General features: G+C 47.2%; 1 protein-coding gene across 4 annotated transcripts; it reads left to right on the top strand.

The window, feature by feature from the left end:
- Positions 1 to 74: 74 nt before the first annotated feature.
- COQ8B (coenzyme Q8B) lies at positions 75 to 26,943 on the top strand. 4 transcript variants are annotated; one of them, XM_066350028.1, is made up of 15 exons: positions 75 to 173; positions 624 to 728; positions 860 to 979; positions 1,101 to 1,167; positions 3,713 to 3,790; positions 8,337 to 8,459; positions 8,600 to 8,685; positions 10,515 to 10,655; positions 10,742 to 10,823; positions 11,576 to 11,669; positions 14,445 to 14,586; positions 14,729 to 14,836; positions 17,243 to 17,308; positions 26,084 to 26,170; positions 26,621 to 26,943. In XM_066350028.1, exons 2-15 carry the CDS (start codon positions 627 to 629, stop codon positions 26,921 to 26,923), a joined length of 1,599 nt encoding a protein of 532 aa, XP_066206125.1. In that variant the 5' UTR covers positions 75 to 173; positions 624 to 626; the 3' UTR covers positions 26,924 to 26,943. The 4 variants fall into 4 exon arrangements, with proteins under 4 accessions (XP_066206125.1, XP_066206128.1, XP_066206127.1 ...); XM_066350031.1 differs by lacking the exon at positions 75 to 173 and adding an exon at positions 186 to 208; XM_066350030.1 differs by lacking the exon at positions 75 to 173 and adding an exon at positions 192 to 349.

Raw genomic sequence — 26,943 nt, 5'->3', positions numbered from 1 at the left:
ACAACCACCTTCCGCAGGCCCCAACGAGCACCCTTAGGCCCCGCCCCGCCCCCGCCCTGGCCCCGCCCCCTACGCACAGCGAAGAGTTCTTACCCGGTCAGCGAGCTGCTGATCCGCCATTGACGAGCTGACCGCAAGGGGCGGGCGTTCGGAGACTCCCGGAAACGCAAGAGGTACCTGCGCGTTGCGGACTCGGTTCCAGGAAGTAGTGGGTGCTTAGCAACGGAGGAGGTGTTCGGTACCGGGGTAGGGGTACTGAGGAAGAATTGTGGGTGCCTAGCAACAGAGGTGAAGGCGGCGCCTAGCAACGAGGGGACGCTCAGAAGTGGAGGGGGAACCCTAGAAGATCGTGAGTGTCTAGTAACGGGAGAGGAACGTAGCAACGGCGGGAGTGAGGAAGGCGGAAAGTGAGTTTTGGGAGGTGAGCAGGATGATAGGTTCCTAGCAACGATAGCGGGAACCGGGAGAGACTAAAGGGGCCCTGTTAAGCCCCAAAGGAAGTCTTTGCTGAGTGGGAGTCTTAGGGCAACACGGAGGAATGTGAGGGCTTGGGGTGGAGCAAGCAAAGCAGGAGGTCCTTCCCACAACTCCTACCCGAATAATTCCTCCTCTTCTCCCCCCAGGAAATGTGGCTAGAAGTGGGGGGCCTACTGCGGGAGACCTGTGGACACCTGGGACGGACTGTTGGTTTGCCTTATGGGGCCTTGGGGTCTGGCCCCCACTGGTGGGTAAGAGGCTGTCTCCAAGGGTAAGAGCCTGAGGGAGGGAGGTGTCAGTGAGTAATGGGACAAAGAGGAATCCAAAGGGCCAGGCAGACCCCATATTTTCCACTCTTTACCAATGTCCACATCTCTTGCAGGGGCCATGTTGGAATTCTTGGGTCCAAAAGCTTCATCATGGTGGGCCAGGCAGAGGCCTGACTGAGGAGGACATTCGTAAGGCCCGGGAGGCCCGGCTCAGGAAGACTGCTCGGCCCCAGGTATCACTGCTTCCCACCCACCCAGCAGCATGCCATTAAAGCAGCTGGCTCCTGAGCTTGGGGAAGGGTATGGTGGCATATACCCACCTTCCCACCCTCAGACCTTCTCTCCATTTTCCAGCTGAGTGACCGCTCTCGAGAACGCAAGGTGCCTGCCTCCCGCATTAGCCGCTTGGCTAACTTTGGGGGTAGGTGTGACTGTGGGAGATTGTGACCTAGATCAAAGGAAGTAACATTTACAAATGAATCAAGGGAGAGAGTACATCAGAGACAGACAGGAGGGAGAGATGGAATAAAAAGAAAACAAAGGCCTACAAAACCAAGAGAAATAGGGGGAAGGTAACATTTAATGAGAACTTGGAAGAATTTGCAAGACCCCATATTCATGATCTCTACACACCAAATTGATGATTGTTTATTAAAGATGAGGACATGGAGGCCAAGGGAGGTGAAATGACTTGATCCCAGGTTAGCAGCAGAATTGTTCAAATTTAAGGTCACAGTCTACATGAAATAATTTATTGGGCTGCAACCAGCTTTAAAAAGAAGGATGGAATGGAAAATATGAATGCACTTGTTTAGTTGGGGAAAATATATACACATTGGTCTCTATTGGTTATAATGCAGATATCTTCCTTACCACACATCATGGTTCAAGTGTTTGTTTGTTTGTTTTTTTGTTTTTAACAACTATTTTATTTATTTATTTTTTCAGAGACAGAGTCAGAGAGAGGGATAGATAGAGACAGACAGACAGGAACGGAGAGAGAGATGAGAAGCATCAATCATCAATTTTTTGTTGTGGCACTTTAGTTGTTCATTGATTGCTTTCTCATATGTGCCTTGACCGAGGGGCCACAGCAGACCAAGTGACCCCTTGCTCAAACCAGTGATCTTGGGTCCAGGCTGGTGAGCTTTGCTCAAACCAGATGAGCCCACGCTCAAGCTGGCAACCTCAGGGTCTCGAACCTGGGCCCTCTGCATCCCAGTTCGACGCTCTATCCACTGCACCACCGCCTGGTCAGGCTCAAGTGTTTTGTTTTTTAAGATTTTTACTTATTTATTTAAAGAGGAGAGAAAGAGAGAAGAGGGTGGGGAGGAGCAGGAAGCATCAATTCCCATATATGCCATGACCAAGCAAGCCCAGGATTTTGAACCAGCGACCTCAGTGTTCTAGGTCAACACTTCATCCACTGCGCCACCACAGGTCAGGTAGTTCAAGCTTTCAAGATGATGATTCACAGTATAAAGAAGTTGAATGAAGTGGTTAAGAGCTTTGACACCAGGCTGCCAGGGCTCAAGGGGCGATTCTGCTGCATCCTCACTCTGGATGAGTTACTTAACTTCTCTGAGCCTCAATTTTCTTTTCTGTAAAATGGAAGTTTTCCTGTAAAACTTATCTCACAAGGGTGTCAAGACAAAGTGAATTAAAGCATATGCAGCAGTAGGGCCTGACCAAGTGGTGGCACAGTGGATAGAGCGTCAGCCTGGGATGCTGAGAATCCAGGTTCAAAACCCCAAGGTCACCAGCTTGAGCCTGGGCTCATCCAGCTTGAGTGCAGGCTCACCAGCTTGGGCGCAGGGTTGCCGGCCTGAGCATGAGATCATAGACATGACCCCATGGTTGCTTTGGGCCTTAAGCCCAAAGGTTGCTGGCTTGAGTCCTAGGTCTCTAGCTTGAGCAAGGGGTCACTGACTCACCTGGAGCCCCTTGGTCAAGGCACATATGAGAAAGCAATCAATGAGCACTAAAAGTGCCTCAACAATGAGTTGATGCTACTAATCTCTCTCCTGTCTCTCTTGCTTAGAAAAAAAAGCATATAAGGCACTAGGAATGGTTCCTGGCATGTAGAAAGTACTCAGAAAATGCCAGCTACTATTTATTTACAGAAATGGTGACAGAGAAAGAGGCAGAAAGACTCAAGTTATTTTTAGGGACAAAGAAATGAGAAGGAGCCTGACCTGTGGTGGCACAGTGGATAAAGTGTGGACCTGGAATGCTGAGGTCACAAGTTCGAATCCCTGGGCTTGCCTAGTCAGGACACATACAGGAAGCAGCTACTATGAGTTGATCCTTCCTGCCCCCCCCCCATATCTTTCCTGTCTCTAAAATCAATAGAATAAAATCCTAATAAAAAGAAACAAGGAGGCAGAGGAAGTCAGTTGGTAAAGACTTCAAAAGGACGAACAGAAAGAGGCCTATGTAGATATGCCAAGTGTAGGGAAAGGGAAAGATGGAGAAATAATTGACTTAGGAAAGGTGAACATGAAGAAGAGGAGGTGTGGACAGAGAAACGGGAGTCATAGGAAGTCACAGTGAGACTTGCGGGGATCATTCCTACCCTTAGCTGTACACTAGGATCATCTGGGATGCTCAAAAAAACAAACAAAAAACATTCTGAAGACTTTTCAGACCAGTTTATTCAGAACTTCAGGGGTAGGACCTGGCCATTGTATTTACAAAAGCTCCTCAGGTGACTCAGACGTGCAGCCAGGGGTGAGAACTGCTGGCACTGGAGGTGGGCCTGGAGAGAGGGATAGAAAAAGAGGCAGCCTCACTTGGAAGGAAACCGCCAGCTGGGAGAGGAGGAGACTGAGTTAGGGATAGAGATATACAGAGAGTTGGCTATGGAGAGCTGGGAGACAAATGTGCTTAGAGACAAAAGAGGGAGGGTCAGTGGAGAATGCCCCAGGCAGACGGACATTCAGGCTCCTTCCTCTTTTACTCCTCAGGACTGGCTGTGGGCTTGGGGCTGGGAGTGCTGGCTGAGGTGGCCAAGAAGTCCCTGCCGGGAGGATATCTACAGTCAGGTGAGTTAGCCACAGTGCCTGGGTTCAGACCCTGGCTTAGCTATGTAACCTGGGGCAAGTGGCCTCGCCTCTCAGAGCCCCAGTATCTTCATGTGGAAAGTGGAAGTGATGATAATATACTTAGCTCTGAAAGTCACTGTGAAGCATTCAGAACAGGGTGGAGGCACTGTCAAGGGCCTGATGGATTGAAGCAGATCGTGTGAGAAAAAAAAAATTAAGCCTTTCCAAGGCAAGTCCCTAATTCTGAGCAGGAGAGGAAGGCTGAAAATAGGAGTGCCAGTGGGGGTCTCATCCAACAGAGATGGAACGAGATGGATAGAGATCAGCCTCTTGGGTAAGATTCCTCAATAAGTCAATCGCTGAAGCAAGAATGGGATGTGGATATTCTAGATTAAAAAGAAACTAGAGAGATAATAACTGACAGATGGAATGTGTGATCCGTGATTGGATGTCAGTTTGAAAAAAATAACTATATCACAGGGAAGTAAAGTACAGCATATAGTCAATAATGTTATAACTATATGCTCTGACAGGTAGGTACTAGACTTACGGGGTAATCATTTTGTAAGTTATGTAAGTGTATAACTGCTAAGCTGTGCATCTGAAACTAATACAATGAATGTCAACTGTAATTGAAAGGTAAAAAAGAAAAGAAGTACTATAGGTTCTGGCTGGTTAGTTCAGTTGGTTACAGCATCATCCTGTAACAACACCGAGGTTGTGGGTTTGATCCCCAGTCAGAGCATATACGGGAAGTGACCAATGAGTGCACAGCTACGTGGAACAACAAATGAATGCTTCTCTCTCTCTTTTTCTCTATCTTCCTCCTTTTCTCTCTAAAAATCAATACAAAAATTGATGAAATAAAACAAGAACTATAAAAGACTTGGAGACAAGTGGGAAAATCTGAATATGAACTAGATAGTTGATGCTAGAGAATTAGTGTTAATTGGTTTGTTTTGTTTTGTTTTCTTTACTCTTTTTAAAATTCACTTTATTGATTTTAGAGAGAGGAAGGGAGAGACAAACATCATTCTGTTCCATATGTTACCTATGCATATTGGGACTACATTCTAACCAATTGAGCTATCTGGCCAAGGCAAGAATTAATGGTAATTTTCTTAGGTGTGATTATGGCACTATGATTGTGTGGGGGAATATCCCTCTTCTTAGCACAGATTGAGTACAACTCCATGCAAGTGGGTCAGCAAAAAATAATATTAAGTGTTTGGGTGCATGCACACAGATAGAGCCAAAGAGGCAGAATATTAAAATGTTTGAATCAGATATGCAGGTGTTCATGATGCAGCTTTGCTATCTGTTTGGGTTTTTTCTAAAATAAAATGTTGAGGACCTGTCTTGTGGTGGTGCAGTAGATAAAACATCAACCTGGAATGCTGAGGTCGCAGGTTTGAAACCCCAGGCTTGCCTGGTCAAGGCACGTACAAGAAGTAACTATGATGCGGAGGACCCGGGTTCGATTCCCGGCCAGGGCACACAGGAGAAGCGCCCATTTGCTTCTCCACCCCTCCGCCGCGCTTTCCTCTCTGTCTCTCTCTTCCCCTCCCGCAGCCAAGGCTCCATTGGAGCAAAGATGGCCCGGGCGCTGGGGATGGCTCCTCGGCCTCTGCCCCAGGCGCTAGAGTGGCTCTGGTCGCAATATGGCGACGCCCAGGATGGGCAGAGCATCGCCCCCTGGTGGGCAGAGCACCGCCCCATGGTGGGCGTGCCGGGTGGATCCCGGTCGGGTGCATGCGGGAGTCTGTCTGACTGTCTCTCCCTGTTTCCAGCTTCAGAAAAATGAAAAAAAAAAAAAAAAAGAAGTAACTATGAGTTAATGCTTCCCACTCCCCTCCCCCACTTTCTCTCTCTCTCTTTCTTTGCTCTAAAGTCAGTAAATAAAACCATATATATATAAAGTTGGAGGTAGGTGGAGGATTAGACTTTAGGATAAAGCCAAACTGAGTCTATACCATGCTCTGCCACATCTGTGCTGTGTGACTCAAAGTTGGGCAGTGTTCCTCTTTAAATTTCTTGCTTCCTCACCTTAAAAATTAAGACATTGGGCCTGACTTGTGGTGGTGCAGTGGATAAAGTGTTGACCTGGAATGCTGAAATTGCTGGTTTGAAACTCTGGGCTTGCCTGGTTAGGGCACATATGGGAGTTGGTGCTTCCCGCTCCTCCCCATTCCTCTTTCTCTCTGTCTCTCTCCTCTCTAAAAATCAATAAATAAAGTCATTTTATTTATTTATTTATATTTTGAGACAGAGAGGGGGGGGGGATAGATAGGGACAGACAGACAGGAATGGAGAGAGATTAGAAGCATCAATCATCAGTTTTTCGTTGTGACACCTTAGTTGTTCATTGATTGCTTTCTCACATGTGCCTTGACCATGGGCCTTCAGCAGACCAAGTAACCCCTTGCTTGAGCCAGCGACCTTAGGTCCAAGCTGGTGAGCTTTTGTTCAAACCAGTTGAGCCGCGTTCAAGCTGGCAACCTCGGTGTCTCGAACCTGGGTCCTCTGCATCCCAGTTCTATGCTCTATCCACTGCACCACCGCCTGGTCAAGCAATAAAGTTATTTTTTAAAGGTTTTTTTTTTTTAGATTTTTTTTTTTTTTTTACAGGGACAGAGAGAGTCAGAGAGAGGGACAGACAGACAGGAACAGAGAGAGACGAGACGCATCAACAGTTTTTTGTTGCAACACCTTAGTTGTTCATTGATTGCTTTCTCATATGTGCCTTTTTTTTCTTTTAAAAACATTGATTTATTGTTCCACTTATTTATGCACTCGGTGTATTCTTTTTTTTTTTCAGAGACAGAGAAAGAGAATCAGAGAGAGGGTTAGACAGGGACAGAGAGATGAGAAGCATCAATCATTAGTTTTTCGTTGCGCATTGCAACACCTTAGTTGTCCATTGATTGCTTTCTCATATGTGTCTTGACCGCGGGCCTTCAGCAGACTGAGTAACCCCTTGCTCAAGCCAGCGACCTTGGGTCCAAGCTGGTGAGCTTTGCTCAAACCAGATGAGCCTGCGCTCAAGCTGGTGACCTCGGTGTCTCAAACCTGGATCCTCCACATCCCAGTCTGATGCTCTATCTACTGCGCCACCGCCTGGTCAGGCATCATTAATATTATGATAAAAATTTTAAAATATTTTATTCATTTTAGAGAGGAGAGAGTGAGAGAAGGGGGGAGGAGCAGGAAGCATCAACTCCCAAATGTACCTTGACCAGGCAAGCCCAGGGTTTCAAACGGGTGACCTCAGTGTTCCAGGTCAACGCTCTATCCACTGCGCCACCGCCAGTCAGGCCTATGATAGTATTTTTGATCTCACAGACACTTTGAAGGTTCTCAGGGATCCTCAGGGTTCCCCTGACCACATTTTGAGATTTTTCTGCCCTTTTTCTCCAGAAGCTTTTCTCATTCCTGTCCTGGCCACTCCCCACCAAGGGTAACCTTGGCTTCTGACCCTGAGATTACTTTTGCCAGTGTGGGCTCTTTATACCAGTGAAATGAGACAGCGTGTTCTGGTATATTTCTGGTTCTTTGAATCCATGTCTTCTGTTTGTAAGAGGTATCCATGTTGCTCTGAGTAGATGTAGGTAATGTATTCCATACTGTAGTAGTCACTTTGTGGCTGTTCCACAGCTCCTCTGTTCATTGTATTGATGGTCATTTGGAATGCTTCCTGTTTGGGACTGTTATGAATAGTGCTATGGGATATGCTATGGTATCCCTTCTTGGAATATCTGTCAGTGGACACATTTATGCATTTCACTAGGTATACATACCTAGAAGGGAAATAGCATCCAGTATAGGTATGTGCTTTACTAGAAACTTCCCAACTCTTTTCCAAAAGGCTTGTGCCATGGCACTGTTACGAGCAGTATTGGCAGTCAGCCTGCTCCACATCTTTGTCAATACTTGGCATCATCTTTTTAATTTTATTTATTTATTTTTTAAGTGAGAGGAGGGAAGATAGACTCTCACATGTGCCCCAACCACGATCTACCCAGCAACCCCTGTCTGGGACCCATGCTCGAATCAACTGAGCTATCCACAGCTCCCAGAGCTGATGCTGGAACCAACTGAGCCACTGGCTGTGGGAGGAGAAGAGGGAGAGAAGGGGTGAGGGAGTGGGAGAGAAGCAGATGGTTGCTTCTTTTGTGTTCCCTGACCGGGAATCAAACCTGAGATGTCAGGATGCTGGGCTGATGCTCTATCCACTGAGCCAGTTGGCCAGGGTATCTTTTTCTTTTAAAAAAAAAATTTTTATTTCAATTTTTTTTCAAGATTTTATCTATTCATTTTAGAGAAGAGGGTGAGAGAGAAAGAAAGAGAGAAAGGGTAGAGCAGGAAGGATCAACTCCCTATGTGCCTTGACTGGGCAAGCCCAGGGTTTCGAACTTGCGCCTGCAGAATTCCAGGTCAGTGCTCAATCCACTGTGCCACCACGGGTCAGCCAGGGCATCTCTTTCATTTTCGCCATTCCAGTGGGTGTCTGTGGTTGTAATATTAATAATCATTCTCTCTACTCCAGAGGGTGGCTCCCAGCCCAGCTCCAGCCCTTTCCTGTCAGAGGCCAATGCCGAGCGGATCGTGCAGACCTTGTGTACAGTTCGGGGAGCCGCCCTCAAGGTTGGCCAAATGCTCAGCATCCAGGGTACAGCATGACTCTCGACCCCTGATCTCACTTCTATCCTACCCCACCCACCAACAAGCCCCAACTTCAGGTATTCCCATAGAGGCCCCCTCGCCTCCTCCCTCAAGTTCCCCTTTTCCCTTGTGCCCCTGCCTTCCAAGACAACAGCTTCATCAGCCCCCAGCTGCAGCGCATCTTTGAGCGGGTCCGCCAGAGCGCCGACTTCATGCCCCGCTGGCAGATGCTGGTGAGTGCCCAATGAGGGACCTGGGAGGTAGACTCCATCTGCCTCTCTCCCCTGGCTTTAGTGCTCTATTCTCTATCTGACACTATTTATTTTATTTTATTAATTTTTTTGACAGAGACAGAGAGACTCAGGGAGAGGGACAGATGAGAACTATCAATTCTTTGGTGCAGCTCCTTAGTCTCCTTAGTTGTTCATTGATTGCTTTCTCATATGTGCCTTGACTGGGGGCTATGGCAGAGTGAGTGACCCCTTGCTCAAGCCAGTGACCTTGGGCTCAAGCCAGTGACCTTGGGCTTCCAGCCAGCAACCGTTGGGCTGAAGCCAGCGACCATGGGGTCATGCCTATAATCCCATGCTCAAGCCAGCAACCACTCACTCAAGCAGGTGACCCTGTGCTCAAGCCAGTGACCTCGGAGTTTCAAAACTGGGTCCTCCGCGTCCCAGTCCGACGCTCTATCCACTGCACCACCACCTGGTCAGGCCCTATCTGACTCTGATACTCTGTTTCCCTTTCAGTAAAATGGATCACCAAAGCACACACCTCATAGGATTGTTGTGATGATTAAGTGAGCACAGAGGCCAGTTTGATCCCCGGTTAGGGCACATACAGGAACAAATCAATGTTCCTGTCTCTCTCTCTTTCTCTCTCCCTTTCTCTCTCACTAAAATCATAAAAAATACATGAGGGTGGTGCACAGTGCTTATTCCAGCCCCTGACAGGCATAGTGAGCTGTTAAAGCGACAGTGAGCACAGTGGTTAGAGGCCAGGCTTCATGAGTTTACCTGTGTTATCTCAGACCTGCGGCCTGACCTTTCTGTGCTGCAGTGTCTTTATCTGTGAAATGGCAGTGATAGCAGCACCCACATCATAGTGTTATATAAATTAGTATACAGAAAACACTTAGAATGGTGTCTGACTCACTGTGAGTAACCTGCTAGTTTTAGCTGTTGTTATTACTAGGTTTGTTTGTTTGTTTTAATTAAAGCAGAGTGTGTCTGTAAATAGGTAAGCACAGCACCTGGCACTGTGTAAGTGCCCATGCCATGAGCTGTTCTTCCAATGACAGGGTAAAGGGTAGAATCCAGAATGCAGCCACCTGCCTTCTGATTTCTGTTCTGCTCACTCGCCATATGACCCTGGGCAGTTATTGCTGCTCTCTGAGCCACTCTGAATAGGACCTAGTCCACAGGAAGCCCTCCATAAATTTTAACTCTTTTTTTGTTTGTTTGTTTGTATTGTTTTTTTTTTACAGAGACAGAGAGAGAGGGATAGATAGGGACAGACAGACAGGAATGGAGAGAGATGAGAAGCATCAATCATCAGTTTTTCATTGCGACACCTTAGTTGTTCACTGATTGCTTCCTCATATGTGCCTTGACTGTGGGACTACAGCAGACCGAGTAACCCCCTGCTCAAGCCAGCGACCTTGGGTCCAAGCTGGTGAGCTTTTGCTCAAACCAGATGAACCCGCGCTCAAGCTGGCGACCTCAAGGTCTCAAACCTGGGTCCTCTGCATCCCAGTCTGATGCTCTATCCACTGCGCCACTGCCTGGTCAATTTTAACTCTTATTTATCACATTAACTTCAATTTAATACCAAGCTGGGCTGGGCCTCCCAGTCCTCTAGTGCTTGGTTCACCTTGGCAGGGAGACTTCTCTCTGAGCCTCAGTTTCTTCATCTATAAAGTGGGGTCGCAGCCAAGAGCTTAGCCCAGAGCCTAGCGTGTGGTAAGTGGTGAAGTTATTAACTTGTAAAGTGCTTGCACAGGGAATAAACTCAGCTAGCTGCCTGTAATCATGGTGATGATTGTTACCACCTCTCTCCCCAGAGAGTCCTTGAAGAGGAGCTCGGCAGGGACTGGCAGGCCAAGGTGGCTTTTTTGGAGGAGGTGCCCTTTGCCGCCGCCTCAATTGGGCAGGTGCACCAGGGAATGCTGAGGGATGGGACGGAGGTGGCTGTGAAGATCCAGGTAAAAGGGGAGGGAGGTTGGAAGGGTGGTGCACAACCTGCTGTCCCGGAGGAGTGACTCCCCTCCCTTCACTCCTCCCCGTACAGTACCCGGGCGTTGCCCAGAGCATCCAGAGCGATGTTCAGAACCTGCTGGCAGTGCTCAAGATGAGTGTGGCCCTGCCCGAAGGTGAGGCGCCCACTGTAGGGCGGGTACCCTGAAGAGAGAGAGTGGGGCCGATGGAGGGAGAGCCCAGGGAGGACCCCCTTGGGCAGGGTGTGCCTGCACGTGAGTGATGGGAGTGTATTTGAGACAGAAAGTAGGGACACCAAGGACGGAGAGTGCAAAGTACAAGCATGTATGAAAGAGAAACAGATTCTGACAGAAACAGAAAGAGACAGAAGCCCAGACCAAAACCCAGAAACAGACACACAGGTATGCAGAGAGGGACTGTTGGTCTGCAAAAGAGCCTCAGAAGCAGTAAGTGTAAGTGGGACCTCGTGTTTGTGTTAAAGCACGTGAGGAAGGTGGAGCAGGGTGTGTGTGTGTGTGTGTGTGTGTGTGTGTGTGTGTGCGCGCGCACGTGTGGCAGAGGCAGAAATAAGATTCAGAGAGAATGTGAGAGAGTATGAAGAAGACAGACTAGGTGGCATGTGTGACTGTGAAGGAGATACCTATGGACTGGTGTGCCTGCATGTGAAAGAGACATACCCGGGAGAAAGACTAAGAAGAGCCCACAGTTGTGTGAGGACTGAAGGGAGGTGTGTGGACAGACAGTGAGAGGGGTAAAAGGGTTGGAGCAGGTGTGAGGGACAGCAAGAGGGACAGAGTCACAGACAGGATTGGCCAGAGAAGACATTCATGAGGGGAAGCCTGAGGGGTTGGGCAGGTCATGGGGGCAGACAGGCTGTCCTACTTGGCTGACACGGCTGTCCCCTCAGGCCTGTTTGCCAAGGAGAGCCTGCAGGCCTTATTGCAGGAGCTGACTTGGGAGTGTGACTACCGTCGTGAGGCGGCTTGTGCCCAGAACTTCAGGTGAGCTGAGCCACCCTGGCAGGCCTCTGAAGATCCCTTCCTTCCAGCTTCCCTCCTTCCCTCCCTTCCAGGCTGAGTGGGAAGTGGAGCCCTGGGGTGGGGCTTGCATACTCTTGCTCTCTTCATTCGTTTGTTCATCTGTTCGTGCCTTCACTCATTACTTCATTTACCCCCTGTGTCCTCTGTGAGCCTGAGCATGTCACTTCCTCTCTCTGAGTGTCAGTTTCCTCATCTGTGCAATGGGTTAGGTAACTCTCAGTCCAGTGGGGAAGATGATTTTGTCAACAGGCACTTAGTCACATAATGAGTTACATTTGCCGCACTGACAAAGCTTGAGCAGTCTGATCAAGTTGGAGGAAACAGGGCTCCAGGGCATCCCTTATACACTGTGGGCAGGAGATGTTGAGATAAACATTTTGGAGACTAGTTTGGGGTCATATAATAAGGCTGGATATTCACATACAACCCAATATTTGCCCTCCTGGCTAAATGCTCTAGGGTCACTTATGGCAGTATACACCATCAGACTTTTCCAGAATGTTCAGAGCAGCAATAGCGCCAGGTTGGAAACAACCCAAATCTATTAAATTCATCCAGCAGGGTGGAAAAATAAATTAGGGTATATTCATCAGTGGACTATCATACAGCAGTGAAAATGAGTGAACTACAGCTACCAGGGACAATGTGGTTGCATCTAAGAAGCATCGTGATATGCAGCAGTTGGTTATACCTCAGTGAGATCCTCCACAGTGTAGCCACATGTTTATTGAACCAAGCTCTGTAAATACAGAGTGAGAGAGAGCAGTAGAAAGCAGTGGTTAGGGGCATGGGCCGGGACAGACAGATGTAGCATCCAGCCCCGGGTCAGCCCTTGACAGGCTGGTAGCCTGAATCTGCACAGTGGCCTTGGGCATGTGTCCTCACAGGAGAGTGAAAAGGGAATTGTGCTAAATGCTTAGCACAGGAAGTAGCCCACAGGAGTGGTTCCAACATCAAAGATTTTATAAACAAGAATTAAATTACAAGGCTGGAGCAGAACCTGGAGGACGATGCAGTAGGCTGGGTCAGAGCACTCCCTGTGGGAGATCTGGGAAGAACCCTCCCAGACAGGACTTCTAAATGCCCTTTGAATAAAACCTACATCATTTCCCCTGGCCCCTCCCCATCCCCCTACCCCCTGCCCCCTGTCCTCTGCCTTACTCCACTCCGGCCATCCCACAGGTCCCCAATCAGAGGCCTTGCCCGTATTCTCTGCTTCCCAAATCTCTCAGTGACATACTTACCTCAATCTACTGGGCTGTTTTGTTAGATTGTGGTCTCTGGTGTGTGTAACAGGCAGGCTTCGGGCTCATCCACTGCTCTGTACCCAGCATTCCAGCACAGGGACAGACACTAAGGATTCTTCCCTTTATTAACCAGTGTTCCCAGGAATGACTCCAAGAGTGGCCAGTGAATATCACAATGGATTTGGAGATTTGTATATCAGTGACTGTTTTTTGGATGAATTAATAAGATGATGAAAAAGTAATGTTCGGGCCCTGCAGGTAGTTCATTTGGCTAGTGTCGTCCTTCTATGCCAAGGTTGCAGGTTCAGTCCTTGGTCAGGACACATACAATAATCAGCCAATGGTCTGACCACGTGGTGGTACAGTGGATAGAATGTTGACCTGGGATGTTGAGGACCTAGGGACCCCGACGTTGTCGGCTTGAGCATGGGCTTACCAGCCTGAGTGAGGGGTCACCGGCTTTAGTGTGGGATCGTAGACATTACCCCATGGTCTCTGGCTTGAAGTCCAACGTCACTGGCTCGAACCCAAGGTCGCTGGCTTGGGAAAGGGATCACTGGCTTCGCTGGAGCTCCCGAGCAAGGCACACATGAGAAAGCTATCGGTGAACAACTACAAGTTGATGCTTCTCATCTCTGTCCCTTTCTATCTGTCTGTCTTTGTCTGTCTCTTTTTCTCTCTCCCCATTTTATAAAAATAAAAATCAACCAATGGCTGCATAATAAGTGGAACAACAAATTGATGTTCCTCTCTCTAATATCAGCTTAAATTTTATTTTTAGTGAGAGAGACAAAGACAGAGAAAGAGGCAGAGAGAGGGACAGACAGGCAGGAACGGAGAGAGATGAAAAGCATCAATTCTTTGTTGTGGCACCTTAGTTCATTGATTGCTTTCTCATATGTGCCTTGACTAAGGGGCTTTAGCAGAGCAAGTGACCCCTTACTCAAGCCAGTGACCTTGGACTTCAAGCCAGAGACCTTTGGGCTCAAGCCAGTGACCATGGGTCATGTCTATGATCCCACACTCAAGCCAGTGACCCTATGCTCAAGCTGATGAGCTTGCACTCAAGCCAGATGAGCCTGTGCTCAAGCTGGTGACCTCTGGATTTCGAACCTGGGTCCTCTGTGTCCCAGTCCAATGCTCTATCCAGTGCGCCACCACCTGGTCAGGCTAAAGAAATTTTTTAAAGTAATTTTCATGGAGCTTAATACATTGAACTCACCATGGGATAACCATATATCATGGAAGTAATTCTGGAAGGGAAGTGGTAACTAGGTATCCAGCAGCCGGCTTGGGGGCAGGCTAATGCCTAAGGTGAATGAATGAATAAATGAAGCGTCTGAATGAATGTCAGTCCAGCCAGGTATTGGCCATCACTCAGGGTACACAAAAACAAGAGAAGGGCAGAAGGGATGGCAATTCATAGACTGTTCGTGTCAGTGGGGCCTGAGTAGCTAAGTCCCAGTTCCTCCTCTACCTTCTGACCCAGGCAGCTGTTGTCAGATGATCCCTTTTTCCGGGTGCCGGCAGTGATTAAAGACCTCTGCACAACACGGGTGCTGGGCATGGAGCTGGCTGGAGGGGTCCCCCTGGACCAGTGCCAGAACCTGAGTCAAGAAATCCGGAACCAGGTACATGGTCTCATGAGACAGTAGGGAGGTGCTGGCCCAGGGCAGGGCCAGCAGGACTGGCCAGAACCGCAGTCCTTCTCCGGGCCATAGAGTGCTTCGCAGGAAATGACCAAGATGTCTGTTACCCCTTCTCCCCGCCCAGATCTGCTTCCAGCTCCTGAGGCTCTGTCTGAGAGAGCTGTTTGAGTTCCGATTCATGCAGACAGACCCCAATTGGGCCAACTTCCTGTATGACGTCTCCAGCCACCAGGTTGGTTCCTTGTGATGTGTCAGGATACATTAGCTGCTCCGACAGATATTTTCTGATGTTTCAGTAGCTTAACACAATAGTAGTTTGTTACCCACATGGCAGGCTGGGGTAGCCCTCCTCCATGTGGTGATTCTGGGACTGAGGCTCCTTCCCTTTTATGATTATGCCATCCCAAGAAGGGAAGGAGAGATTGAGAGTGCAATCCCCTTGTAGCTGCTTTGACCAGAAGAGACACATCATTCTTTCTCCATTCTCTTGATGAGAACTGTTCACATAACTAGTCTAGGTGCAAAGGATGCTGAGAAATGGAGTCACTGGCTAGGTAGGCAATGGGACAGTATCGAAGAGGGAACACAAACTTTTGGAAGACGGTCATCACTACCACACTTATCACTCACCAGTCACCTGCTGCCTCTTGATTACAATGCCAAGGCAACTTTGATCCTCACCTTGTCAGAGTTCCTGGTTCAGTCGGGGACCCGTCACTAGGCAGTGGTGACTTAAGAGTAGTTGATACTATTGTGGAGAAGCCCAGGCCAGAGTTGTCAGTGATGGGGGAGGCTTGTGAGGCTGTGGGAAGCCAGGAAAAGTGGCTGACTTGTCTCAGTGGGTGGAGGCAAGGAAGTCTTCTTAAAGGAAATGTCATTAAAGGTGAAACCAGAAAGATAAGAAGAGAACAGCCATCTAAAGAGCCAGGAATAGTGTTCCTAACAAGAGAACACAGTGTGTCCAAAGGACTGGGGATGAGAGTTTGTATGGAAAGATTCTCAGCGTGCATGGTTGCCAAATGGCTTTTCAATGTGGTCTATCCTGAGAGGGATCTTTCTCAGACACAAATCTGGCTACACTGTCCCTTTTACAGCACTTCAGCACTGCTAGGATTGAGCCCAAGCCCTTTGCCAAATGTGAAGTGGTCCCACTGAGTCTCCAGCCTCAGTCCCTTGTCACTGCCTTTCCCCCAAGTGCACAAACGCCCTGCATCCCTCCTAGGCTGCCAGCCCAGGGAGGGGGGGAAGGGTTTTTCTTTCCTTGGGAGGCGATACACTTCCTGAGTCCTGATGTCAATTTATTAGATCTCCACTGCATTTTTTTGTTTTAAAGGCATAGAATAGAAAGTATCAGTGTGTCACAGACAGGGGGGAGCTATAATATTTCAGGACACTTTCATTTGATGTGGCTTTCGTTTGATGTGGCGGTGGCATTGGCACCGGTGCCCATAATCCACATTTCTTACTACGAGTTATGAGCAATAGTCCGAACTCGACTATCTTAGAGAAACTCCTACACGTACATGTTCATGGATCATTGTTTTTAGTAACAAAACCCAGAAACACCTACAATGTCTATCAACCAGATAAATGTACTGTGATATATTCATGTAATGAAGTTCTTACACAGCTGTGAGAAAAAAAATGAATGCCAGAGCTGCACATTGCAGTGGGGATAAATTGTAAAATCATGTTGGGCACAAGGAATAAGTTGTAGGATAACTATCATAAATACCATTTATGTGAAGCAGACATACACAAAACATGACTATCATTCAGGAGTGCACACATAAAAAAAATGTAGAAATACACACATGGTAATTTCAGGAAATAATAACTTAATAATCATTTCAGGAAAGTGGTAGCCCTTGAAAAGAGGGTGGGGACATGGGCAGGAAGGATTAGTCTGGGGTACAAGGGAGGTCCCACCTGGATTGGTATTATTATATTTTAGGCTGGGTAGTGAGGTTTGTGTTCACTCTCCCATATATTCTCTGGATTTCTTTTTCCATGCCCAAAACATGTTATAAAAATAGTACTTTCCTGGCCAGTTGGCTCAGTGATAGAGTGTCAGCCTAGCATGTGGATGTTCTGGGTTTGATGCCCGATCAGGGCACACAGGAGAGGCGCCCATCTGCTTCTCCACCCTTCCCCCTCTTGTTTCTCTCTCTTTCCTTCCTGCAGCCATGACTCAATTGGAGTGAGTTGGCCCCAGGCGCTGAGTGTGGCTCCATGGCCTCCGCCTCAGGCACTAAGAAGGGCTCTGGTTGCTGAGCAATGGAGCAATGGCCCCAGATGGGCAGAGCATCGCCCCCTGGTGGGCTTGCCGGGTGGATCCTGGTTGGGGTGCATGCAAGTGTCTCTCTGCCTCCTCTCCTCTCTCTGAATAAAAATATATAAATAAAAACAGGACCAAATAAATAAAAACCAGGTCTCTTCAGCTTCATGTTGGGGTGGATTGAACTTCTGGAGACTAGAAGGCAGGGGGACAATGGGCAGGGACTCTAGCAGAAGGAGACATGGTGTAGGGAGGGAGAGATGGACTATCATGGTGTAGGGAGGGAGAGCTGGCCACCGCAGTAGACAATGGGGAGCGTTGGTGGACTCCCAACATCCCCTTCACCATTCTTGTTCCTAGGTAACCTTGCTGGACTTTGGTGCAAGCCGGGAATTTGGGACCGAATTCACTGACCATTACATTGAGGTGAGTACCCCCAACACTGGGGTCTGAAGGGCCAAGGCTCAAGCCAGATACTGAGGCAAGAGTGAGAAGAAGAAATTAAATAATGTAGTAGTAATACATCCAGGTCAGTGGTGGTGCAGTGAATAGAGCAATGACCCAGAACATGGATGGGGTTGTCCACATGATTCTGAGTTTGCTGGCTTGAGCCCAAGGTTACAGGCTCGAGCAAGGTGTTGTTGGCTCTGCTTGAGCCCAAGGTTGCTGGTCCAAACCCTGGTCAAGGCATATATAAGAAGCAATCAATGCAGTCTGACCAGGTGGTGGTGGAGCATCGGACTGGGACCCAGAGGACCCAGATTCGAAACCCCGCGGTCACTGGCTTGAGCTTGTGTTCATCCACTTGAGCTTGGGCTTACCTGGCTTGAGCGCAGGCTCACCTGGCTTGATAATGAGGTTGCTGGCTTGAGTGTGGGATCATAGACATGACCCTATGGTCGCTAGCTTGAGTCCAAAGGTCGCTGGCTTGAAACCCAAGGTCACCAGCTTAAGTAAGGGGTCACTTGCTCTGCTGCAGTGACCCTGGTCAAGGCACATATAAGAAAGCAATCTATGAACAACTAAGGAGACTAAGGAGCCACAACGAAGAATTGATGCTTCTCATCTCTCCCTTCCTGTCTGTCTGTCCCTATCTGTCTCTCTCTCTGACTCTCTCTGTCTCTGTCACAAAAAAGAAAGAAAAAAAAAGAAGCAATAAATGCCTAACTAAGTGGAGCAATGAGTTGATGCTTCTCTCGCCCTTCCTCCCTGTCTCCATTTCTGTCTCTCCCTTCCAATTCTCTCTAAAAAGAAAGTATTTCTATAAAAAAAGAAATGATAGTAATATTAATAGCAGCTAACAAATACCCCATCTCAAGGGTGGCCCTACCATTGCCAGTGCTATACAGTACATATAGTAATTGATATTTTTAAATTTTTATTAATTTTAATTTATTGTATTTACATGGATTCAAGTGTCCCACTGAATATAACTCCCTCACACCCCCACCCCCCACCCATGTCCTTTTTTATACCCCCTTTGCCCCCCCTGACTCCCTCCCTTCTTCCTCTAGGATTTGCTGTCCTAATATCTATATCTCTGTGTTATGTATATATAATTTCTCTAATCCCTTTACCTTCTCTAATCCCATCCCCTCATTCCCCTTCCCTCTGACCACTTTCCCTCTGGTCCCTGTGACCTCTGCCTCTATTCTGTTCCTCAGTTCACTTTGTTCATTAGATTTCACATAAAAGTGAGATCATACATTTTTTCTTTCTCTGCCTGGCTTATTTTAGTTAGCATAATAATCTCCAGGTCCATCCATGCTGACACAAAAGGTAAGATTTCCTTTTTCATGACTACATAGTATTCCATTGTGTATATGTACCACAGCTTTTTAATCCACTCGTCCACTGACAGACACTTGGGCTGTTTCCAGATCTTAGCTATTGTAAACAATGCTGCCACAAACATGAGGGCACATATCTTCTTTTGTATCAGTGATTTGGTGTTCTTAGGATACAGTCCTAAAAGTGGGATAGCTGGGTTAAAAGGCAGTTCCATTTTTAATTTTTTGAGGAAACCCCATACAGTTCTCCACAGTGACTGCACCAGTCTGTATTTCCACCAGCAGTGCAGGAGGATTCCCTTTTCTCCACACCCTTGCCAGCACTTGTTGTGTGTTGTGGGGTTTTTAAATTTATTTTATTTTATTTTGGTGCAGAGACAGAGAGAGGGACAGATAGACCAGAAGAGAGAGAGATGAGAAGCATCAATCATCAGTTTTTTGTTGTAGCACCTTAGTTTCTCATTGATTGCTTTCTCACATATGCCTTGATCAGGGAGCTACAGCAGACCAACTGACCCCTTGCTCAAGCCAGCAACCTTGGGTCCAAGCTGGTGAGCTTTTTGCTCAAACCAGATGAGCCCATGCTCACGCTGACGACCTCGGGGTCTCAAACCTGGGTCCTCCTCATCCCAATCCAATGCTCTGTCCACTGCACCACTGCCTTGTCAGGCCTTTTGCCCATTTTTTAATTGGATTGTTTACCTTCCTGGTGTTGAGGTTTAGAAGTTCTTTACAAATTTTGGTTATTAACCCCTTATCAGACGTATTGGTGAATATGTTCTCTCACTGTGTGGGTTGTCTTTTTATTTTGTTCATGGTATCTTTTGCTGTGCAAAAGCTTTTTAGTTTGATATAGTCCCATTTGTTCATCTTGTCCTTTATTTCACTTGCCCGTGGAGATAAATCAGCAAATATATTGCTGCGAGAGATATTGGAGAGTTTACTGCCTATGTTTTCTTCCAAGATGCTTATGGTTTCACAACTTACGTTTAAGTCTTTATCCATTTTGAGTTTATTTCTGTGAATGGTGTATGTTGGTGGTCTAGTTTCATTTTTTTGCATGTACCTGTCCAATTTTCCCAACACCATTTATTAAAGAGACTGTCTTTACTCCATTGTATGTTCTTACGTCCTTTGTCAAATGTCAATTGACCATAAAGGCGTGGGTTTATTTCTGGGTTCTCTGTTCTGTTCCATTGATCTGTATGCCTGTTCTTATGCCAGTACCAGGCTGTTTTGAGTACAATGGCCTTGTAGTATAACTTGATATCAGGAAGTGTGATACCTCCCACTTTATTCTTCATTTTCAAGATTGCTGAGGCTATTCATGTTCTTTTTTGGTTCCATATAAACTTTTGGAATATTTGTTCTATATCTTTGAAGTATGACATTGGTATTTTAATAGGAATTACATTGAATTTATAGATTGCTTTGAGTAATATAGACATTTTAATGATGTTTATTCTTTCTATCCATGAACACGATATATGCTTCCACTTGTTTGTATCTTCCATGATTTCTTTTATCAATGTTTTATAATTTTTTTAGTACAAATCTTTTACCTCTTTGGTTATATTTACTCCTAGATACTTCATCTTTTGGTGCAATAGTGAAGGGAATTGTTTCCTTAATTTCTCTTTCAGACAGTTTTTTGTTGATGTATAAAAATACCACTGATTTTTGAATATTAATTTTATATCCTGCCACCTTGCCGGATTCATTTATCAGGTCTAGTAGGGTTTTTTTTTTGTTTGGTTTGGTGTTTTTGTGGGGTTTTGGGGGGTTGTTTTTTTTTGTGTGTATTTTTCCAAAGTTAGTAGCGGGAAGCAGTCAGACAGACTCTCGCATGCGCCTGACTGGGATCCACCAGGTATGCCCACCGGAAGTGATGCTCTGCCCATCTGGGGCGTTGCTCCATTGTGGCAGGAACCATTCTAGTGCCTAAGGCAGAGGCCATGAAGCCACCCCCAACACCTGAGCCAACTATGCTCCAATGGAGCCTTGGCTGCAGGCAGGGAAGAGAGAGACAGAGAGGAAGGAGAGGGGGAAGGTGAAGAAGCAGATAGGCGCCTCTCCTATGTGCCCTGACTGGGAATCAAACCCAGGACTTCCACACGCCGGGCGCTTCTCCTGTGTGCCCTGGCCAGGAATCGAATGCAGAACTTCCACACATCGGGCCGACACTCTACCACTGAGCCAACTTGCCAGGGCCAGGTCTAGTAGTTTTTTGACTGAGACTTTAGGATTTTTCTATGTACAGTATCCTGTCACTAGCAAATAATGATAGTTTTACTTCTTTTCCAATTTGGATGCCTTTTATTTCTTCTTCTTGTCTGATTGCTGTAGCTAGGACTTCCAGAACTATGTTGAATAAGAGTGGTGAAAGGGGGCACCCTGCCTTGTTCATGATCTTAAGGGGATTGCTTTTAATTTCTGCCCATTGAGTATGATGTTGGCCATGGGCTTGTTTGTCACAGATGTCCTTTATCATGTTGAGGTATTTCCCCTGGATTCCCATTTTGCTGAGAGTTTTGATAATAAATGGGTACTAGATTTTATCAAATGCTTTTTCTGTATCTATTGATATTATCATGTGATTTTTATCCTTACTTTTGTTTATGTGATAAATCACATTTATTGACTTGCAGATATTGTACCAGCCTTGCTTCCCTGGAATAAATCACACTTGATCATGATGTATGATCTTTTTAATGTATTACTGTATCGATTTGCTAATATTTTGTTGAGAATTTTAGCATATAAGTTCATCAGGGATATTGGCCTGTAGTTTTCTTTCTTTGTAGTGTCTTTACCTAGTTTTGGAATGAGGATTATGCTTGCCTCATAAAAGGAGCTTGGAAGTCTTTTCTCCTCTTGAATTTTTTGAAATACCTTGAGAAGGATAGGAGTTAGTTCTTCTTTCAATATTTGGTGAAATTCACCTGTGAAGTCATCTGGCCCAGGACTTTTGTTTGTTGGGAGTTTTTTGATAACTGTTTCAATTTCATTTGTTGAAATCAGTCTGTTTAGGTTTTCTGATTCTTCCAGATTGAGTTTTGGAAGATTATATGTTTCTAGGAATTTGTCCATTTCGCCTAGGTTGTCCAATATTTTGGTATACAGTTCTTCATAGTAGTTTCTTACAATCCTTTGTATTTTTGCGGTGTCAGTTGTTACTTCACTTTGATTTCTAATTTTATTTATTTGAGTCCTCTTTCTTTTTTTCTTGATGAATCTGGTTAAAGGTTCATCAATCTTGTTTACCTTTTCAAAGAACCAGCTCTTGCTTTCATTGATCTTCTGCTTTGTTTTTTTAGCCTTTGTCATTTATTTCCCCTCTGGTCTTTATTATTTCCTTCCCTCTACTTCCTCTGGGCTTTATTTGTTGTTTTTTTTCTAGTTATTTTAGATACAGGGTTAAGTGGTTTATTTAAGCTTTTTCTTCTCAACGTATGCCTGTAATGCTATGAACTTCCCTCTCGGGACTGCTTTTGCTGTGTCCCATAAATTTTGAGTTGTTGTATGTTCATTTTCATTTGTTTTAAGGAAATTTTTTATTTCTTCCTTGATCTCGTTCTTAACTCATTTGTTATTTAATAACATGCTATTTAGCTTCCAAGTGTTTGAATGTTTTTCAGTTTTCCTATTGTAGTTGATTTCTAGTTTCATGCCATTGCGATCAGAGAAGATCCTTGATATGATCTTCTTAAATTTATTGAGACTCGTTTTGTGTCCTAACATGTGGTCTATCCTAGAGAATGTACCATGAGCACGTGAAAAGAATGTATATTCTGCTGCTCTGGGGTGAAAGGTTCTGAAGATATCTATTAAATCCAGTTGATCTAATGTGTCATTTAAGGCCACTGTTTCTTTGTAAATTTTCTGATCTATCCATTGATGTTAGTGGGGTATTAAAATCCCCTACTATTACAGTATTGCTGTTGATCTCGCCCTTTATGTCCATCAAAATCTGCTTTATATATTTAGGTGCTCCTATATTAGGTGCGTAGATATTTACAATGGTTATATCCTCCTGTTGGTAGTAACTGATTTGAACCATACAGCAACTCCATGGGCTAAGGACCCTTTTTTGTCCAGTTTAACAGAAGAATAGCGGGCTCAGAGAGTGCAGACCTGGGATTCAAACTCAGGTGGTCTGTGTCTAGAGCCCATGCTCCTAACCCTGACTAGCTTCCTCCTAAGAGGAAGGCCCATAATGGCCATCCTGCCACCTCTGCACACCCCATGCTGTCCAGAATCATGGTGTCTAGCCTTGTCCTCTAGGAGGATGCTCCCTAGGGAGAAGCTCTGTCCTCAGGAAGTACTTCCTCACCTGTTGCCTGTCACTCCCACTGTCCCACCAAGGGGTCAATTTGTCTCAGAGACCGTCTCACTAATTGATGAGATAGGACATTCAACCTAGTTTTTCTAACTGTTTAGTCATCAGTTCAAACAATCTTTGATACCACTTCTGTTAAGCCTTATTCTGGGTAATATTTGGGATAATAGTGACCAATACAATCCAGGTAACTCCCTTGGAAGAACTCACTCCCCCCTTGGAAGTCCAGTGAGGGAACAGATAGTGAGTGGTCAGGTCTGGGATGTCGGAGCTCAGGAACCTGGCCTAGCCTAGGAAGTCACAGAGGGCTTCCTAAAGGAGGAGAAACATGAGAGTTAATACCTGAGGGATGAGGAGACCAATGAAGAAAAAGCTAGGATAACACAGATCGATAACAGGTAGGAAGACCAAGAGATGAGAAGGGATATTTCCATTAAAGCAGTACTTCTCAAACTTGAATTGTGCATGTGAAACCCCCTGCCCTATGACTCTGTTAAAATGCTGATGCTGGTCTGGGGCGAGGTAAGATGCTGCATTTCTAACACTCCCAGGTGATGCCAAAGCTACCCACACAGGAACCATAGTACAGAAACCACACTTTGAGAAGGTCTGACTGGTTGGGCAGGTGAGGGGCAGAGCAGGAGCCCGCAATGCGATTAGAGCCAAATCACTCTGGGTCTCAGAAGCCATGCTTTGTATCTTGTACTTTATATGGATGTCCTAGGGAGCCATGGGAGAGATATGTGCAGGAAAGGGGCAGTCAGAATTAGGAAATTCCCTCTGAATAAAAAGTGGTCTTTAAGACAAGGGGCTGGAAGCCCAGGGAGGCTGTGGGGAGGGGAAGAATGATATCTTGGAGAAGGCCTAGGGCTCTGGCTTGGGTACTGGGTATGGTAGGGTCACCCTTGATATGGGGACAGGAAGGAGGAGCTGGTAAAGCCCCCTTCCCACATGTATACAGGCCCCTTGGGACCAGCCCTCTGTGCGGGCTACTTGAGGTACCAAGCAGAGGCCTCCCTGAGTAGTTGGGACATCTCGTGCCCTTCACCCCCAGACTGTTTAGCATGGCCCTTCTCAGCCTTTTCCAATTTATAAAAGCCCTGTCAGGCCCTGGCCAGTTTGCTCAGTGGATAGAGCATTGGGCCGGTGTGTGGACATCCCAGATTCATCCCTGCTCAGGGCAGACATGAGAAGTGACCATCTGCTTCTTTTATTCTCCCTCTTCCCCTTTCGCAGCCAGTGGCTCAATTGGCTTGAGCATTGAACCCAGGTGCTGAGGATAGTTTGGTTGGTCCAAGTGTCAGCCTCAGGCACTGAGGATAGTTTCGTTGATTTGAGCATCGGCCCCAGATGGGGGTGGCCAGGTGGATCCCAATTGGGGTACCTGTAGAAGTCTGTTTCTCTATCTCCTCTCCTGTCATGTTAAAAAAACAAACCTGTTAGCCCTGGCCAGGTAGCTCAGTGGCTAAAGCATCATCCCAGCACACTGAGGTCATGGGTTTGATCCTGTCAGGACACATACAAGAAGCAATCAATGAGTGCACAACTAAGTAGAACAGCGAGTTGATGCTTCTCTCTCTCTCTCTCAAATCAGTGAGAAAGTTAAAAAAAAACAACAACAAAAAAACTCTGTTACAGGCCCTGGCCGGTTGGCTCAGTGGTAGAGCGTCAGCCTGGCGTGTGGAGGTCCCGGGTTTGATTTCCGGCCAGGGCACACAGGAGAAGCACCCATCTGCTTCTTTACCCCTCCCCCTCTCCTTCCTCTCTGTCTCTCTCTTCCCCTCCCGTAGCCGAGGCTCCATTGGAGCAGGGATGTCCCGGGCGCTGGGGATGGCTCCATGGCCTCTGCCTCAGGCGCTAGAGTGGCTCTGGTTGCAACAGAGCGATGCCCCGGATGGGCGGAGCATCGCCCCCTGGTGGGCATTCCCTGGTGGATCCCAGTCGGGCGCATGCGGGAGTCTGTCTGACTGCCTCCCCATTTCCAGCTTCAGAAAATTTTTCTAAGATATAAAAAAAAAAACAAAAAACCCGGTTACACCGGCCCCCAAGGACCATAGGCCTGACCAATGGCCCAACAGGCTTGGTCAGAGGAGCTGAGACAGAATGGAGCTGCCAGATTTAATCTTCTATGCTTCTTCCTCCCAAGAAAGGGCAACTCACTGGTTAAGGGATAGCCCAGGTTTCATTCCTCACCTTTCTATTGCCCACTGTGAGCCTGTTTTCTTTTCTGTGAAGTCACAACCCATATCCACCCCTTAATAATAATAGTAGCTGGTAATATTTATGGTGCTTCCTACTTGCCGGCACAGTGCTCAGCACTACACAGTTATTTCCTCCTTTATCCTTACAACAACCCCAGGCGGAAGATACTTTAATTATGGCCACTTCACAGATGAGAAAGTGGAGACTTGAGGCAAAGCAACTTGCCTAGAGTCAGCCTGCAAGTGGCAGAGCTGGGACTGAGCCCAGGCAGATGGCTTTTGCTTCTGTCTGTCTGTCCACATGCCCTCAACTCTCACTGCCACTTGTGCAATCATGGCTGGAGGGGTGCTTAGCTCCACACACTAATTTGCTAAACAAAGATTCATCAAAGTACTGAGTGCCAGAGCTGTGCTACATGGGACTGAACCCATCTAGGATTCCTACTCTTTCAGGGCTCCAAGTCATTTAGTGCAAGAGACAAATATCAGCATACATCAACCAGGTGATCAGAGACCCAGTGGCAACCTCACATGCAGTTTTGGTTCACGGTCACATGCTTGACCACGAGTGTTTGGGCCCACGAGCAGCACCTGACATTTTCCTCTGTGCTGTTTCACTGTTTAGTTTCCAGACAGGCTCTGTGTTCCCAGCCAGGTGGGCAGAACACCTGACCACCCCCACACCGCAGGTTTTAGAACAGTCTTGAGACACAGCTGGGCAAGGTGAGGTGGGAGAGGCTTCTAGGTGAGAGGGCCTAGGCAGATGAGAACGGAAGTGGGTACCACCTCCTGTCTCCAGTCCCCCAGACCCCTCCTTGAACCCTTGAATCCTGCTGGCCTTTGACCCTGTGCCCCACACCCATTTCCCCAGGTGGTGATGGCTGCAGCCAATGGAGACAGAGACCGGGTCCTGCAAAAATCCCAGGATCTCAAATTCCTCACAGGCTTTGAAACCAAGGTTGGGAGACACTGGGGGAGTAGGGGCTGGTATCTTTTGGGGGGGCATGGGGCCTGCTTAACTCTACTGGCAGAACTCTGGGCGAGTGGGAAACTGCTGATGTATACTGGGGCGGGGGTGGCTCTGGGGAGGAATGTGGGGAATGGGGCCTACGTGGGCACTCAGAAACCCTGGGAAAACGGGCACTACATACCTATTCTAGAGAGAGGGAGGGAGGCAATGGAGGCTGCTTCTCTGTTCTGCGGAGTGAAGTCTGCTTGTCTATTGGAGGCTCTGAGAGGGAGTCAAGGGCCATTTCTTTTGGGAGGAATAGGGAGCGGCTTGTCTTCTGGGGGCTCTGGAAGGAGTCTGGGCCGTGTGTTGATTCAGGAGACTGAAGGAGCTGAGGGCTGCTTGTCAGTTCTGGGTTAAGTGGAAGGCTGTGCTGCTACTCTTCTCCCTCACCCCCAGGCATTCTCCGATGCTCATGTGGAAGCTGTGATGATCCTGGGAGAGCCCTTTGCCACCCAGGGCCCATATGACTTTGGGGCAGGCGACACTGCCCGCCGTGTGCAGGGCCTCATCCCTGTGCTGCTGCAGCACCGTCTTCGCCCACCGCCAGAGGAGACCTATGCCCTGCACCGCAAACTGGCAGGGGCTTTCCTGGCCTGCTCCCGCCTCCGTGCCCGCATTGACTGCCGGGACCTCTTCCAGGACACCTACCACCGCTACTGGGCCCTTCGCCAGGGTCAGCCATTGCCTGAAGAGTCCTGACAAGGGGAGGTCCAGTCAGA

The sequence above is a fragment of the Saccopteryx leptura genome, chromosome 9, assembly GCF_036850995.1.
Source record: "Saccopteryx leptura isolate mSacLep1 chromosome 9, mSacLep1_pri_phased_curated, whole genome shotgun sequence".
Lineage (NCBI taxonomy): Eukaryota > Metazoa > Chordata > Mammalia > Chiroptera > Emballonuridae > Saccopteryx > Saccopteryx leptura.
This window is presented reverse-complemented; position numbering and strand designations above follow the sequence as displayed.

Coding starts and splice junctions, on each gene's coding strand:
- COQ8B (XM_066350028.1), top strand. CDS start 627: ATGTGGCTAGAAGTGGGGGGCCTACTGCGGGAGACCTGTGGACACCTG. Junction 10,824..11,575: donor GAGTGTGGCCCTGCCCGAAG/GTGAGGCGCCCA, acceptor CTGTCCCCTCAG/GCCTGTTTGCCAAGGAGAGC. Junction 11,670..14,444: donor GCTTGTGCCCAGAACTTCAG/GTGAGCTGAGCC, acceptor CTTCTGACCCAG/GCAGCTGTTGTCAGATGATC.